Genomic DNA, 16,606 nt, shown 5'->3' with positions numbered 1-16,606 from the left:
CACCACCGAACCCTCATGGCAATGCGACACACAAAGATGAGATCAGGAAGTCGGTCTGGGCAGTAGGTTCACGGTCGGTGGGCCAGTAAAAACCCGTCTCCGCCCCCCAGTCGGTCCGGACCTGTGTGAATAAATCACGGCCACCGGCAGGACGACCCTCGCTCCGACTCGTGATGCCCCCGTCACGGCCAAGGTTTCCCCCGGTCTCAGAGCCAACCGGGTGCAGATCCGGCATGGAAACTGCAGCCGTGCTTTTGCGGAGCGGTACTCTGACGAGCATGACCGGACGTCATAGTTGTGAGCAGCGCGTAACTTCCCCGTAACCTATTTACGCACTGGAGTGTAACGTGAAGTTGTATTGGACACTCCAGCGAACGGACCAACACCGAGATGCATCGTTTATTGTGTTCGTTAGCTGAAGAAACCCATGGTCTCTATTGGCTGAGCATAAGGCGGCTCCTTTGAGTGGCGATGAGTTTGCATTTGCGCTGTAATTAATGACGTCCACGGCCTACCTGACAATCAGATGCAGCTTTGAATAATACTTGCATCACTGCCACAGAAAACACAACGTAATGCTGAAGTAATATACCTCATTACGATATGCTCGATACTTGCCAGCCTATAGAATGACTTGGCATATTTAAAGCGTTAGTTTTGGTCGATAATGAAGCTATTGCGTCGCAGTGCGTTATGAAATGTGTATAAGGGTTTTAGTATAGGTAAAGTGTAAGTTCGTACTTATGTGGTACTTTTTTAAATAAATATTTATACATAGAATGTAGAAATACATGAGCACTTTACAATTTATTGCTCCACTATTGGCTATTGCTAGGATTCTGCACTTACGGGCAAAGCTAGTCATATTCCTATCCTGAGAGTCATCTTAACCTTTTTTGTAATAATCAACATTGCGATCTTCCAATGATCGTTTGCATTTTTTTGGCCACAATTTGAAATACTGTGCCTAATATGTCATCATATCAGTAATTTCTTGGCGTGCATATCTGTTGGCAAAGGGACTCGTAATCTTCGTGGAATTTTTATTTCATGTAATAGGTATTTTGATTTTTTTTTTTAACTTTGATAATTAGCCCGTGCCCTGGTGGGGTCTGTTTATAACGCGACGTGGGGGGACTATTCTTTGCCCCCCTCGTATCTCCGAAACTACTGGACGGATCCGCAAAATTCAAACGGCGTTCGAAAGGCCTGTCAAATTTGTCGAAGGAAACCAAATTTCATTGACCTCGGGGTCACCGATGACGTCACAGGTCAGGTCAAAGATGAAATGGTTCACCGTTCACGGGTCTTCTAGGGAATGCGCTATAACACCGAGGAAAACGCATTTTGTCGATAATCAGCGGTAGGGCGTCAGTTGCCTAGTAGATATGTTGCTATTAGAGGTCACTGGCAATACCAGGTCAGGTCACAGGTCAGGTCACCAAGGGTCACAGGTCAGGTCACATGAGCCCAACTTTACTAAGGTTGTGTGATACATGTTTTATGGCCAATTTTTCATTTCCAACTCAATGGTGTTGGTTATAAGACTATCAGGTACGGCTTAGGTCACTTTCTGGTGAAGTTCAGGTCAAGGTCAGGTCAAGGTCAGGCCAAAAAAGGTCAAATTTTAAAGTTGATAGTTTTGCATAAAATGGGTATTGATTCGATGCAGCTCGTCACGGGGAGTCTAATGGTGGTCTTTGTTTTGCGCTACGGGGTCTAGAATTGCTAAAAATTGAGTTTGAAAATTTGACGTCATCAATTTTGAACAGTTTTTTCGCTATAACTTCGCCAAAAAAAGAGGTATCAATCTCAAATTTGGTATGTGTATTGAAGGCGGTAAGGACTATCACATATATTCCGGTTTTTGCGAAATTCAATTTTTTTTTGAATTTTTCGATTATTATATTCAAAAAATCTAATTTTTGATTTTTGGGGGTCAAAATCGAAAAATTTCAAAAATCCGAGATAGCAGTTTTGTAGCCCGGTCCAATCTACAGCTTTTATGTCTTTATCATTTTTCTGTATTCGCAAAGCTATAGGCCTGACAGCTCTTCCCGCGAAACCCTTTTTTGGGTCAAAAAAGGCAGAACATGACGTCACTCTGACGTCATTTCCGGCCAACCTATCATAGCCTTTAGAAAATTTTTTGGTCACAATGTGTAAAATTGATGTCCGGGAGGGTACTGAAAGTTTGGTGACGATCGGAGGAGCGGTTCTGGAGATATATCGAAAAGTCTGGAGGGGGGGGGGGGCAAAAAATAGCCCCCCCCCCCACCAGGTCGCGGGTTAGTTACATTATTCTGAAATAACACGCGAAGAAAGCACGAAGGTACGCAAACCGGACATTGAAAGCGTGTTCTAAAAAGGTAATTTTTTTCTGTTTAGGTATCAAGTTGGGTTAGGCTTAGGCTTATCAATATAATTTTGATTAAGAAGTGATGGGCAAAGTATATTTGTTTGTGGTCATTATTACATATGCTGTGAAGTGTTTTAGTAAGTCATGTTTGTATGCATATTGCACACGATGTTTTTGCAATTAATCCTGTCGTACTGTATTGATTTGAGCTGTCCGAGTCGCTGCAAGCTATATCTCCGCATTGTCCGTGCCCTCCGAGTGATCCAGCTCCTTCGCCGCCGCCTCCTCCGCGGCCGCTGCTCTCGGCCCAGCTCTGCCCGGTGGGGGAAGCCCGTCGGACCGGGGGCGGGCGCAGCCAGCGCCGGCGGCGGTGCGCCGCGCCGTTCTAGGTCGCCGCGCTCGGCCAGATGGTCACCGGCGCCGGCGCTCGCCAGTCAGTCGCGCTCACGACGTGCTGCCAGAAACATGAGGCTGGTGACGCTCCTCTCCGCTTGCCTGGCGCTGGCCGCCGCCAGCCCCCAGCAGGGAATCCTGGTAAGAGAGCGAGCCCGTCGCGCCGGCTCGGCGCCTCGCGAGCTCACGGGACGGGGCCGGGGTGCGTGACTGCGTGCGCTGCTATATTGACACTCCACCGAGCCAACTGATTGCCGCTTTACTTTAGGTGAATTGTGTACCTAAGGGTGTCATATGAGGCTCAAAAGGTGATTGATTTATTTTGGTTTAGTCTATTATATTTTATCTATTCAACCATTACTTATTACATCACCCAGCATGGCAAACCGTTGGTCGAAAAGTGAAAAAAATGTAGATGATGATTTTTTTTTAAACAAGAAAAACTTTTGCTACTTCGGCATGCTATTTTTTGTGTTTTAGCTTTTGTTCTTTTGTCATGCTTATTCAAAATAATATAAGTTCTTCAAACATTAGCTATGAAATTGCTTCGATGAAAATTGTTTATACCAAAATGTAATGAAACTTTTCCCTGTTGATCTTATTTGTAACTTTATACCTATTTTTCCGGACGTAACTGTTCGCAAATTGCCATAATGCTAACCAATCGCATGCACATTTGTATTTACGAACTAGCATCGTGAGCACTGACAAATTACCTTCGTACGACTTATAAGGTTTACCGCTAACTGGAAGTCTTCATTTCCCTAATTTCCCATACACGCATGCTACCGTTCTTTAGGTATCAAATGGCGATTTGTTGTTTATTTTGGGCAAAAAAGCTTTAGTTGATGCTAAGAAACACTTCTAGTTGCAACGTGTCTGCAAAATTCATTTGGTTATCGGCGAAATGTTACTTACTACGGATAAACTATGCATTAGCATATACAGTAGTTTCTTTTGTCTGTGTAACGTGTCATGCATGGTGATCGCCAATCGTCAACTTACCAATAATGGTTTTACAAATGTACGCTTAAAGTATTATTTTTATCGCCCATTGCTTTGGCCGTCACGAAATCGACTTCTTATGTAACCATCATGACTACTCGTATGTATAGCCGTGTGAATAGCACGTTCCAAGTCCCATTGCAATTAATCAGAGTTTACAGTATGCCGCATAGCTTAACCCAGTCTGGGAATTTTGACTGCATGTCGCGCATGCACTTGCCGACAGAGAAATTCCCCGCTTCACCGCTATGCAACGCCTCGGCTGCAGCTGTAACGGTTTTAATTCCTCGAAATGCGCTGTTGCTTCTTGTTCAAATAGACCTACAAGCCATTGGAGCTCCCTCCCACGATCTGTGCTCACTGCACCTGTGTGTCGTGAAACAATTTTGATGTTTTTAGTTCGGGAAAATTCTCGCTGTAGCACAAATGTATCAACTGGAATGAAGTACCCTTCCTTTTTTAAAGGACCCATGTTCCTGGTATTTTTGCTGTTAGATTTATGGCTACTGGTAAACGAATAGGTATCTTTCCTCACATATTCACGACCCGTGTCTTTTCGTTCAACTTCAGTAGGTAGTTAGATAATGCGAATCTAAAGCTCGTTTCCGCGACCGGGCACCGTGCGACAGCCCGCAGCTCGGAGGAGATAGCGGCTGCAGCGGGCAGACAGGCGGGCCCGAATCTGGCCCAGCCGGTCGCCGGTATGTAGGCTACCGGACCGCCCCGGCAGCGGCGCGGCGCGCTGACCCGGCCGGCCGGTCACTGACGGAACCTGTCCCAGAGACGGCCAGCGCGGCCCACTTTAACGCTCATCCGGTATGCACGGCCGTTGTCCGGCGCTCTTTTTCTCCGACGCTCTGCCGGTCGCGCCTCGGGTCCCGCTCGGTCAGTCGGGTTCGCTCGATCGGCCGGTCTCGGGGCCGCTCTCGGCCGGCCCAGGAGAAAGAGATACCTGTAGGTCAGGCTCTATCAGCGCCCCAGAAAGAGCCGTGCGATGAGTCGAGAAAAGACAGCGATTCAGTTGAAGAAATATACGACTTTTATCAGCAAGAACATCGCTGCATTTTGCCCTTCATTCAGCATTTTGAGCCGAGAAATCGGGAGAAAATTACAATGAATTACTCAAATACCGAATTCTAACTAGCAGGGAAGCTAAAATATTGCCGAAGAAAATCTGTATGCATACTTTCATCGTGACCCTCAGTCACGAAACAATTCAGAGTGACATGTTACCGAAGCATATATTACGTAAAAGCCGATAAGATCCGTATCATCCCGATCCTCATAACCTCATGACAGTAAACATGTCAAAGACTTTGTGTTACATGACCAAAACAACTCGTTTCTCCGCGAACTGACGAAACGTTGTAACTCTAACCGGCGCGGCGGCTGGCTAATCAGATAACACGCACGCAGCACGCACCCCGGCACCCCGCTGAGCCCGTCTGGCGCCCGGGGCTGGGAACGACCCGTCCCGGCCCCGGAGAGCCTCTCTACCCCCTGAGCATGTGTGGCGCAGTGCAGCTCGCCGACCCGAGTCTCCATCCGTGTACTGTTGGTCTGCACCGTTTCAGGGCCGGAAGGTGGGATCGAGCTCTGCCAACCAGCTGGGCGTCGGCGGACCTCCCTGCGGCTCCCGTGAGTACCCGGAGGTCTTCACGACCCCGCCACGCCCCCTCACAGCCCCCCCCCAGCTAGCAGAAACGATTCACGGTAATGCAGTCAGCCATGTGCAGCAGCCGCGTGCCAGTGTCCGATGATACTGTCGTGAATAGAAGGTCGGAGATGTTCAAGCTGTCTTTTTGCCATAAAATAGCGATGCTCGGGCGCGCATCGCTCCTTTTCAGGATATTACGACGGGATGCTGGAAAGTTGACAACTGCTGGACCTTTTCCTGTAAAGATTACCCGCATATGCCTTCATTGGAAACACGCATACCTTAAATGCTTTCCTCATGTATCTGCAGGGGGCCATGTCTGCACACATGCGTTTCAAAAGTCACCGCAGCTTGCTGTGGGAACTGCAACTTGGCATAGCAGCGTATCAGGGGCGGTAACTGCGACGGCACACAAGAAGATATCACCGCAGGCATTGCTTTAATCAAGGCTTCATTGATGCGAAGAACGCCACTCATGGGAGCCAGGGAACAAACAAATGATCAAGACTTATAATCAAAACTTTGAAATGCATTTTCGCTTACTTAAAATTTCCATAAGCAAATTCAGCTTCTTTCATTGACAAATGAGTCGCTGCTGTTTGTAATAGCATGCACTTATTTCTAGGCTAGCTATGCATTTTCTTTCTTTTTTCTTAAATACAGAGTTGAAAGCCCTATAATTCCTCAGTTGTTATCCGTGGGCAGAGAGGATCTGAGCAAATCTTCAGCTCATGGTTCCCGGCTGCCTGGTTCACCTTGAAATCAGCACCATCCGGCCCTCTCTCCCGGCTGCCGCCGCTCTCTGAAAGCTGAAAAAATGCCGACAGATGGGGGATTGTATGTTTTCGCGGCCCCTGAAGACCGCAGTCACCTGCAGCCTTCACACGTTTTGAGGGCTCTTCAGACTTGTGGGCTCGAGCAGCGCCGCAGCACCTTGCAGAGTCGGGATAAATAAATACCGACCTGCAGACACACTTTCCCATGATACATACAACACTCCTAGCGACAATACAGTGGGTGGAGAGGTGTTGACTTACGAGTTAAAAATCAACGTGCACTCTGGGGCTTTGTTAGTCAAGGGTGTAGAAGTGCTAGTTGTTAGTAAATTGGGATGTAAGCGTGCCACTCTTTTTGGTGACAAAACTGACCGTTAGACCGGACTGCAACGGTCTAGGAACCAACTGACTGACAATTAGACATTAACTGCCCACAGCATGACGTCTTACGCAAGCGACAGCCCCAAATTTGTTAGAAAGCGTATAAGAGACAAGTTTGACTGACGCCTTCTAGCCGCTTGAACGGCGGAAGTGAGAGTTTGAACGCGTCAGACGTTCTCTTGAATAAACAATGAGTTATGGACACATCAGCGACGCATAACGATGTTCTTTTGGACGACAGAGAAACTGGCAGGATTTTCATTGTAAAGAAGACTGATAATTATTGACGAACAAATTTGTCATCTTTTTCTTTGTAAATAATTAAAATAAATTTCTACAAAGTGCGCTTGATAGCATTTGCCATTCGATTTTGACGTTAGCCGAAAATTGTATTCATATTTTGTTTGTAACCTCAGCGACATGACTTGACCTGTTTGCCAACATTGTGTTCTTGTGAATGACTATGACCTCTCTGACTTTGACCGTAACGCACAGCGGAGTGTGCACGAGGGATAAGGGCTCGCAGTATCTGCTCTATTCTACGCATCCTCCTAACGGTCTTTAAGTAGATGGTCCTCTCAGCCTAAACACTAAGCACTAAAACGGCTCCTTCCCCCATCTTTCTTTCTGAGCATGCTTGTGTGTGGGGGCCGTGGTTTGCAAGCTTCGTAAGGAGCACTTACGGGTGATGGTTGGGGTCTCTTGCAGACTCGGTTTCTTCCAGTGGCGATGACAGACCAACTGAGCCTCAAACGGTTCTCGTAATCGAACCATCACGGCTGTCAGTTCGCCCTGGAAGGAACCCCGTCTCGGCCCCCTCTTTCTTTATCTGTCGCTGGCGCTCTCCCCGGCTCTCGTTTCGTGATCTGGTGACCTGGCCCAGCCGTCGGCCGCTCGCAGCTCTCGGTCTCCGGACCGCGTGTGACGGCGGACGGCTGGGTCAAGGTCTGTTGACGGTGAGACCCGGGACTGTTCCGGGACTCACCGGTGGCGGGGACTTTGAATCACAACACTGACCGGTACATTATGCACTGCACTGCATTGGGGTACCTACCTATATGTGTGCTGTCGTTTCGTCTTAGATGGTTTTATAGATGTTAATTGGCTTGTGAGTAGTATCTGCCAATCTATGTATGTGCTGAGCTATCTGTATTTTTTGCTCAAAACGGCGCTCTTGTATTGAAGTGCTCTTACTCATTTGTTGAAAACGTATGTTCAAAGTCTTTTAATGTTAAAACATGTAATTCATTGATAAAAAATTACTTTCTCGGAACATTTTCGTTGGAAATAAATATCACAGTTGCTCCACATGAATTATAGAACAGTTAATTACACTTGGCTTTTAACACTTTTTGATTTGTTTTCCTCTCTTTTACTTGTTCTTTCAAACCGACTTTTTTGAAGGTGTTAACTATGGTGTTTTCCATTCACTATATAACTTCTCCTTTACTAAACTTTGATCGTATTTGACCCGCTGTGAGATAGCTGTTTTGCCAGTAGTCTGTAGTCAAGTTTACCATTTTTATATATGTGTAGCAACTAGCAAGTGAGTTGATTTCTTTTGGATGTACTGTGCTGTCCGATTCGTGATGCATGAGGTGATGCATGCAAGTTCCATTCTTGATCGGTCGCCCACTTTTCAGACTGTTCATCGTCCACTGTCCATAAAATCTACACTCTGTCCATGTGCCACCATAGACCTTCCCCTTCCCTTACTTACACCTCACTCAAGTTATCAATTGAATTCCGTTCCGCTGTCCTTGTATGTACCCCCTTTACCACTCCCCTTTCCTTCCTCTCCACCGTCTTTGGGTGTCGGTTCTAGTGTGGTTGTATTCTCGGACGCGTTCCAGCATGGGCGCCCGATCGCGGTGCTGGCTGGCCTGCGTTTGACGTATGTCGGGCATGATCGCGTCGCATCGTCGAACGGTTTGCGCGCGCGCGTCGTCACCTTTCAGCGCGCCTCGTGTCGGCATGGCCACTCCTGGTGCGCGCCCCGACTCACAGAGAGACGCCGACACAGTGTGTGAGTGAGCGCGAGACCGGACTCGAGGCGACCCCGGCCGCCGACCGACTCACGGACGACCCGTAAGTGGCCACGGGCACGGGGGCGGGACGGGTCACATGTCAGGTGTAGGACCATGCGGGAGCCGTGGGCGCAGCGCCGCTAACCGCCGCCAGCTTCTGTACACACGCCGCGTCGGCCGGGCCGCGCTGGCCTGGCCGACGGGTGGACTGCCTCCTCTTCTGTCGCCCCTCTGACCGCTTCTCTCCAGCTCTGTCCCGTAGAGGCGCGGTCGCCGCGGCTGGTGGATAGTGCCGCCCCATGTGTAGTCAGACCGCTCAGCCGCTGTGCCGCTGCAATATTCGCTGCATCTGCAATATTGCTGTATACCCTGCCGCTTTACCAGCCCGCTGCTGTGGTGATGGCCCTATAATGCCGACCGCCGCCCATTTCTATCGCATCCTGCCGCCCTACTAAAACATAGACCTCAGCTGCCCGACGGGCGTTCAGAGTTGAACGGCCCGTCTGCAGCGCTGCAAATAAGGTCGCGTTGAGTAAGGACGTGCGTAGACTGGATTTTATTTTCTGCCGCCATTGTGGTGACGTTGAAGTAAAACATGCCATACATGTTTTCAGAACGCTACGCATTTCCTTACATCGACAACAAGCTGCTGACGGTGCTTGGTTGCTTCGCTTATCTGAAACAATATATTTATCATAGTTTTTTTAGTAGTTCGAGAAATACCATGTTTTATGCTCATTTCTAATATTGTTGCAATTTATATTGCACTCTGTTGCAACTTGCAGCGATGAAAATCAACATGTCATTTTTACAACAAGTTGCATTTACATAGCATATTTATTTGTTAAAACAAGTATTCAGGGCGCAAAACTAATAATTTGTTCTTTCCAGGGCAATGTGATCCCGGATATGTAAAGTTTGGAGAGCTGTGCTACAGATTAGCATACGTTAAGTCTCCAATAGACTTTAACGAAGCCATATCCGGCTGTCGGAGGGTGAGTAACAAACGGCCGAGTGCGAAGGGAATGGCAATATACGGCGTCAAATAATCTTTTGCAACTTACATAAGTCAAAAGTCATGAATAACCTTGCCTATGTATAAGGTACATAAGTCTCTGTCCTCAATATCAACTATATGCATTGTAATTAAATAGCTTAGAAAAATCGCTTTTCATCGGCATCTTCAAAAAATGATTATGATGTGTATCCGTTGACAGGAAAAAGCCGTGCTGGCTACGCCGAAGTCGTTGGAGGAATATCGGTACCTGAGGACGATGGGAGAGGGCATTGTCGAGGCACTCGACGACTCAACAAGACGGGCATTCATCGGCATGTTTTGTGGGTGAGTAAAACAGGGTGACATCTTTCAGCCCGCTTCCTTTGAGTGGCACTCTAAATCACCAAGCGATGGCTCATTGTTGCTCAGTGGGCCAGACCGCGGCTTTAGAGTCGTTACCCAACCGATGTCGCGCCGCTCACCGATTGTGACGTGGCATGTTTGTGACCGCGGCCGACCAGCCCTCGGGCCAACGCCGGTGTTCGACACCGAATTGTGGGGGGGGGGGGGGGGCGGGGACTGAGCCGGGTGCGAGACGGTCGCAGCCCAAAAATAGGGCAGAGATATGGCCTCAAATGTAGTCTTCTTTTTTGGCATCTGAGGCACCATGTTACGGTCTACAATCTGCATATTTTAGAGCGAGATTTACATGCTGAATTAAACAACATTACCTACTTGTCAAAAGTGCGAGAAGTCGAATCGGAATTATTCATATTCACACATGTTGGAGTTGATTGACCTAGAGACCAATATCCCAACTCTTTCATAAGCTCACCCCATGCGTGAGTAGGCGATGCAGCATTCCGATGGCGCATGTCCGGCCCCTGGGACCGGTTCTGGTATCGTGTCACCGTGTCAGACACGGACCGATCACAGTGACACCAGTGAAAGCGGCTGGTGTCGTCGCCGGCGGCGCTGACCGCGTTTTGTCGTGTCAGAGATCACCAGCAGTGCCGGACGCGCGGTGCTTCTCTCCGCCCGGCGCAGATGAAACTGGCGATAGACCGTGTTAGGAGCCAGACGAAGCCGTGTTAGAACTCAGACGTGGCCGCGCATAGGGGTCAGAGCACGACTCGCCACGTGCCCGACATACGCCACGCGCTCCCGAGGGCGGCGATTTGACTATCAGTACATTCCGCGATTTGAAATGCAACGAGTGTTTCGCCAAAGTGTCGATGAACTGCAGTGGTTGCAAACGTCGCCATTTGTGTTGCTAATGCAAGAACAGGACGCTGCACAATACGCAAGACTAGATCCTAAACCGCTTTGTGCAGAAAGCACGTGCATTGTATGCCGGCATTATGCGAGCCAGTTAAAACGCAGAGCTTTGGATTCGTCGGGCAATGTCTGACGACCGGATCGGCTTATTTTCTTGCCCCGCGCACACGGACCGTTCGCTGTCATTGTCCGTCACATCTGGTCGCCGCGGAGCGGGTCGGCGGAATGTCGCCGGCCGGCGCCGCTGACGGGCAGGTGTTCTCCGCGCACCGGTTCGGTCCCGCTCAGCGCTGATCCGATCAGCACGGGTCCTCTGCCGGCACCACGCCCGCCGCCGACATCCGGAGAGAAAGTCCGTCCCCGGGCCGCGCCGCCACCATAGATCAACCGGAATCGCGCGCAGGGAAAACTCGATGGTCGACCTCCGCTGCCGCGGGGAGGCCGCGCCTCCTTCGGAGCGATTAGCGGTTCGCTTCGGTGGGAGGCCGGTTTGTGAAATCGGCGCGCGTGAATGGCTCCACAGGGATGAACCCTGGGCGGGAGAGAACCGTCTTCTGAAGTATCCCACATACTTCCGCTGTAGACCGCACGAGTACCGGTGGGTCGAATTTTACTGATCAGAAAGCGAAAAGTCCTGGTTGAATTTGCTAAATCTTTCGAAGGGATCCTTATCAGGCCGACTAAGCATTTGTTAACATAAATGTGCAGGTCCCATTACAAAACACCCACAACTAAAATCGAGATTTTTAGCCGAGAGAGATAACAATGATGACCCCAAAATAGTCACCGTAAGCTTTTGGACACCTGCAGTTTGTGAAACTCATCGCCTATCGCGTGCGCTTATGCTCATGTGATGGCCAAGATTGGACCACTTAAGATCGAAAGATTTAACGTTGTCGCAAATTACATCGGAGGTCAGCACTTTGAGGCGCGCCTGTTTTTGCCGAACCGGTGAAAGGCGGACGGGTCGGCTCGTCATCCCGTCGGCCGACCGTCCGGTTTTAGACGGACAGGCCCGTCCGCCGGCGCCCGTGTTCTCACGTCATGTCCACGTCACGTCTGACCCGCGCTCGTCACTGTCGTCTGACCGCGTCCGTGCCTCTGTTTTCAGCGCCGACTGCGTCGAGCCGAACCGATGGAGGTACGCGGACGGTACCCGGTGCATTAGCAACTCGTTCTGTGATTGGTCTGTGCCGGAGACGGACAACGAGTGGAACAGCATCCCGAGCCTGACGGGCGCCTCGGTGGGCGCGCTGCTCGACGGAAAGGAGCAGTTCCCGTACAAACTTCAGGCGCTGCCCGGCAACCACAAGCTGCAGTACTTTATCTGCCAGAAGAGCGGTAGGCCGTCCGATGATTTTCAGACGTGACATGACGTGACGGTGCCGTCACGCCGAGCCGTCGTGACGGACTGTGACGCACTTGTGACGCATTACGTTTGCTGTGCCCGAAGCACGGGCGGGTGGGTGCGATGACGGGGTAACGGAGTAAGCCGTCGCCGTGGCTGTCTGCGGCTCCCATGGCGCTCATTACTGGTGTCCGCGGCAGATCGAGCAGCACTTTCACTGGCGTCGGCCGCAGCCTAATGAGTCCAGCGCCTTGGGAACGCAGCGGCGCGGCGCCGGTGCAGCGGTGCGCGCACTCACTTGTGTAACATGCGAGCTTCTTTCGCTCTCGCTGGACCGAAGGGCGTGAGAAGCTCACGTGCCGGGGGCAATTCTTGCCGACCCCGGAAGCATGCAAGCGACAGTGGCGGAAACGCTAGCGCCGTGATCGGTCCGCAGCCGATTTCAGGGAAAGTTAGACGCTCGCTCGTGGAATGACTTGTAGGCTGCCAGGCGCGACGTTCTTGTGGCTTCTCATCCTGCATCGCGTGACGAACGCTTTGACTTCTTGTACGAAATACATGCTGTGTGGTAGCTTTACTGTAGGTAGGCAGGCTGCTGCACTTTCGCTGACTGCATTGCTAGTGGACTTATGCTGTTGACGTTTTTTGGTGCTTGTTCCGTTGCCTTTTACCGGGCCTTTTCATTGTGCTTTGCTCCGTGGCTATAATGTAACTCATAGTGTTCATGACTCGCACAGGCCGAGGTCCCATTGTGCCGAGGTTTTGTCCGTTACCAAGGCGAGCTTTGAGTCACGATTTGCGCCACTGACTCCGGTCTCCGTGCCTGGTGCCGAGCATGCACCGTCACAAACCCCCGACCTGACCGTGACCTGCCCCATCTGACCTTCCCGTCCCCGCTACAGCTGACAATGTGGAGGCCAGCAAGCCCAACAACCTGCGCGTCTCGGAGCTGGTCTCCTGGATCCGGATCACCTGGGACCGGCCGGCCTGCGAGGGCGACCTCAGCTCCTACATCATGGTCATCCTGGGAGGCACCACCAGCTACGACACCGAGATCAAGGTAACCAGATAGTGGGCCTGGTGGTGGGGTAGCTGAGTTCGCAGTTTGTAAAACAAAGCGAAGATGGGTTTGCAGAGAATGGGACGAGCGGTCACCTTCGACGTCTCCCCCTTCCCCTCTGCTCCTCTCTGATCGTTCTGGCAGATCGGCTAAATCCCTCCGCCCCCCGGTTTGCAGCCGACCGGTTTGCCGACCGCCCCACCTGATACCGCTGTCGTGGTTGTTTATCTCGCCGCGACCACTGATTTTTATTGCTGTTTACTGCAAGCTGCCCTTTCTCCAAGTCTGCTCATTTTTCGTCGTCACGTTCCGAAGAAACAAGCCACACGGTGTGGTAACAACTGTAAGCCGTTCCAATTAACTAACGACGCCGAGGCCGGACCGTTGGCTGGCGGCCGGCCGGACCGTTCCCATGCCCATCGAGCTGCGACGCGCCGTGTCTGACCCTGGTCTCCGCTCCGCCCGCAGTGTGACGAGCAGCAGTGCACGTTCGACATGAACCCGGCCGTGTGCGACTACTGCATCAAGCCCAACGTGGACTACACCTTCTCGGTGGCCGCCGTCCTGGAGGACTCTCAGCTCGGACCCGCCGCCACCGTCAACCAGGCTGTCGGTAAGAAATAAACAACGTCGGGAAGAGTGGGAAACGAAAACGATGAAATGACTTATGACTGGTACTTTTTATGTTGTTGTTCAATAACGCATTTCTTGCACAAACATTTTGTTGAAGCTATTTCTAGAATGTTGAAGTCTTCACATAGTCAACTTTTGTCAGTAAAAGAGTGGCACACTAACCATGTGTCATTTTCCTGCATCTAACATCTCCCCGATCTCTGTCGACAGACGTGGAGACGTGCCCCAACTTCGTGGCGCCTCTGCACACGACCACGCTGTGCCGCGGTGTCTCCGAGGTGAACGCCAACGGCGACTGCAACAACCAGGTGCTCTGGAGCAAGGGCTCCATGTGCCAGGCCCAGTGCGAGGAGGGCTACGGCTTCTTCGACCCGCCCGCCAAGAAGTACGACTGCGGCGCCGGCGGACAGTGGAGCCCCGAGGGCAGCGCGCCAGAGTGCTACCGTGAGTAGAATAAAATTCTCGGCAGTCGTGGGATTCGAACCGACTGTCTGAGACTTACGTAGACGGCTTTTTCATGCTACTTAATCTAATGCATTTTGCGGTGTCATGTTTGTTCATTTTCGGAACGTTTTTTCTTTTAAGATTTTATTTCTTTTGTTTGCTTTTTCCAGTACCGATGCTGCGTTAAGATAAGCACTGGGACTTATAAAACAATCGTTAGACGCTGATTTACCGATGTTCGCCCGTCCACCATTGTGTGTGCCGCCTGACTGACCTTCCCTGTCTCTGATTCCGGCAGAGATCGTGCCCGTGTACTCTGCCAACCTGCAGTACAAGATCACCTACCAGCGCGAGTCGGTCGAGTCGCTGCAGCACCAGTTCGACGGACTGGTCTACAAGTACAACGACATCTTCTGCCCGTACCCGGAGGAGTGTGGCGTCTCCGACCTCTCCACCAAGGCCTCCGTGAGTAAACGGCAACCTCAGCAGCACCTTGATAGATATAAAGACCGGTGAATAATGATTTCGCTGCCGGAGTACAGTGAGCTGAGAAGCCAGCTCGTGAACATAATAACCCGGCTTCTGATGTTGTTTGAAAGCTGGAGGAAGTCTGGCTAGATAGCTGGTACTTTAGTCCACAAACGTAGCAAACATAATACAGTACTTTCGACCATATGGTTGTTCCCCAACAGACGGCAATAAGTAACGGTGCAACCGATTTTACTGCCTCTCCACCTGCTCTCCCACCGTCTCCGACTGCCTCTCTGACGTCTGCTATCGTCTCCCCCTACAGCTGGACAAGGACGGCCGCCCGCTGATGGACGTCGTGCTCACCATCGACACACCCGTCTACAACATCACTGACCAGGAGGGCTTCATCGACATCGTCAGCGAGGCGCTCAGCACCGTCACCGAGGACAACGCCTTCATGACCCTCATCGACTACGACAATATTGAGCTCGTGCTGCCCATCCGGCAGCGCAAGGGCAAGCGCAACAAGGCCCAGGCGTCGCTCTGCTGTCACAAGTGCCCCGAGGGACACGCTTACAGGCTCGGACACTGCGGTGAGTTGGCAGATGGCGCTACGGTAGTGGCTGGGAGGGGCCGTGTAGGTGGCGCTAGTGTGGTGGGAGGACAAGTCAGGCCTGGTGAAGAGGGTCAGGAGGAGGTACTGAGGGGTGCTTGAGATCGATAGTGAGGTAAAGAGTGGCTAACATCTATAACAAATAACAAGAGACATAAAAAGTCGCAGGCTGATATGTTTGCTGTGGACTTATGACTCAGTTTCGAGATATACGAACGTTTCAATAACAACTCCGAGGAAAAATCAGCTCCCACGCTCAAATAACATGCCAATTAACTAACTGACTCCCTTTCTCCTCGTTTCCAGTCAAGTGCCCGACGCCGAACTGCAACTAAGTCTCCAGCCGGCGGGCTTCATTTTATCTGAAGCTGGTCCGTGCGGGCGGCTCCGGAGATGGTCGGCTGTCTCCCGCCACCATCACCCACCGTTCAGACGGCGGGGCGGGTGACGCGCCAGCGGACACCGTGCGCGCGTGCCGGCGAACAGACTGGGCAGTGTGTGAGCAGCTAACCCGGGCCGAGTGGAACGGTGACGTCACATCGATACGGTGACGTCACGCGGCGTCGTGTGACGTCACTGTTAACGAGTCGCCGTCACTGGGGCTGCGCGCGATCGAGTTCAAACCGTCTTAGGCCATCGAAATTTCTAGAGACGCGCTGCTGCCTGCGAGTGTGTGAATGTGGCGCGCCTGAGACGGATGTGTGACGCAGATCGAGTGTTGGACGCATGGGTGGCGCACCGTGCTCAAGGTTTTAGCCGCCGAAGAGCGAACGAATCTCTCGTTTTCCATCGTACCGCCATCATATCTATTTATTGTTACCATACTTTGTGAATGGAGTGCTGGCATGTTGGGTGGCCCTCCGCCCCGAGCGGTGGAGTTGCACGCCGTCAAGTATTCCCATGAAGTATATATAGGCCACTGTTGGTTGTTGCTAGTTCCATGACCTGTGCATTCGGTGTGCAGCGTGTGACAACATTGTGACAGATCACAAATAAACCTTAAAATCGACGGGATTTTTCCAGAATGGAAGACATATCTGCATCACTTCATGGTAATCTGTTAGCTACTGGGAGAGAGAAAGTGAGGGCGACGATAACCCGTTTTTTATGCATGACATCAGACAAACAAGTGTTGCGTTTGAAGAATCGACGGCATTTAACCCT

The 16,606-nt window shown here is 51.0% G+C and overlaps 1 protein-coding gene across 4 annotated transcripts; it reads left to right on the top strand.

Moving 5' to 3' along the window:
- Positions 1 to 2,597: 2,597 nt before the first annotated feature.
- Positions 2,598 to 16,451, top strand: LOC122377086. Of its 4 annotated transcripts, none has more exons than XM_043357039.1 (11): positions 2,763 to 2,893; positions 5,332 to 5,395; positions 9,490 to 9,593; positions 9,816 to 9,940; positions 11,985 to 12,214; positions 13,124 to 13,281; positions 13,750 to 13,894; positions 14,125 to 14,358; positions 14,657 to 14,823; positions 15,152 to 15,422; positions 15,749 to 16,451. In XM_043357039.1, exons 1-11 carry the CDS (start codon positions 2,825 to 2,827, stop codon positions 15,775 to 15,777), a joined length of 1,596 nt encoding a protein of 531 aa, XP_043212974.1. In that variant the 5' UTR covers positions 2,763 to 2,824; the 3' UTR covers positions 15,778 to 16,451. The 4 variants fall into 4 exon arrangements, with proteins under 4 accessions (XP_043212976.1, XP_043212974.1, XP_043212977.1 ...); XM_043357040.1 differs by having other exon boundaries at positions 2,774 to 2,893; positions 5,341 to 5,395; XM_043357041.1 differs by lacking the exons at positions 9,490 to 9,593; positions 9,816 to 9,940; positions 11,985 to 12,214 and having other exon boundaries at positions 2,598 to 2,893.
- The last annotated feature ends 155 nt before the right edge of the window (positions 16,452 to 16,606 follow it).

The sequence above is a fragment of the Amphibalanus amphitrite genome, unplaced genomic scaffold (genome assembly GCF_019059575.1).
Source record: "Amphibalanus amphitrite isolate SeventyFive unplaced genomic scaffold, NRLGWU_Aamphi_draft 002504F_arrow, whole genome shotgun sequence".
Lineage (NCBI taxonomy): Eukaryota > Metazoa > Arthropoda > Thecostraca > Balanomorpha > Balanidae > Amphibalanus > Amphibalanus amphitrite.
This window is presented reverse-complemented; position numbering and strand designations above follow the sequence as displayed.

What these genes read in the sequence shown, in the direction of transcription:
- LOC122377086 (XM_043357039.1), top strand. Translation starts at nt 2,825, where the DNA reads ATGAGGCTGGTGACGCTCCTCTCCGCTTGCCTGGCGCTGGCCGCCGCC. An exon ending in GCTACGACACCGAGATCAAG is followed by an intron (nt 13,282 to 13,749) that starts GTAACCAGATAG and finishes CTCCGCCCGCAG; the next exon opens with TGTGACGAGCAGCAGTGCAC. An exon ending in CACCGTCAACCAGGCTGTCG is followed by an intron (nt 13,895 to 14,124) that starts GTAAGAAATAAA and finishes CTCTGTCGACAG; the next exon opens with ACGTGGAGACGTGCCCCAAC.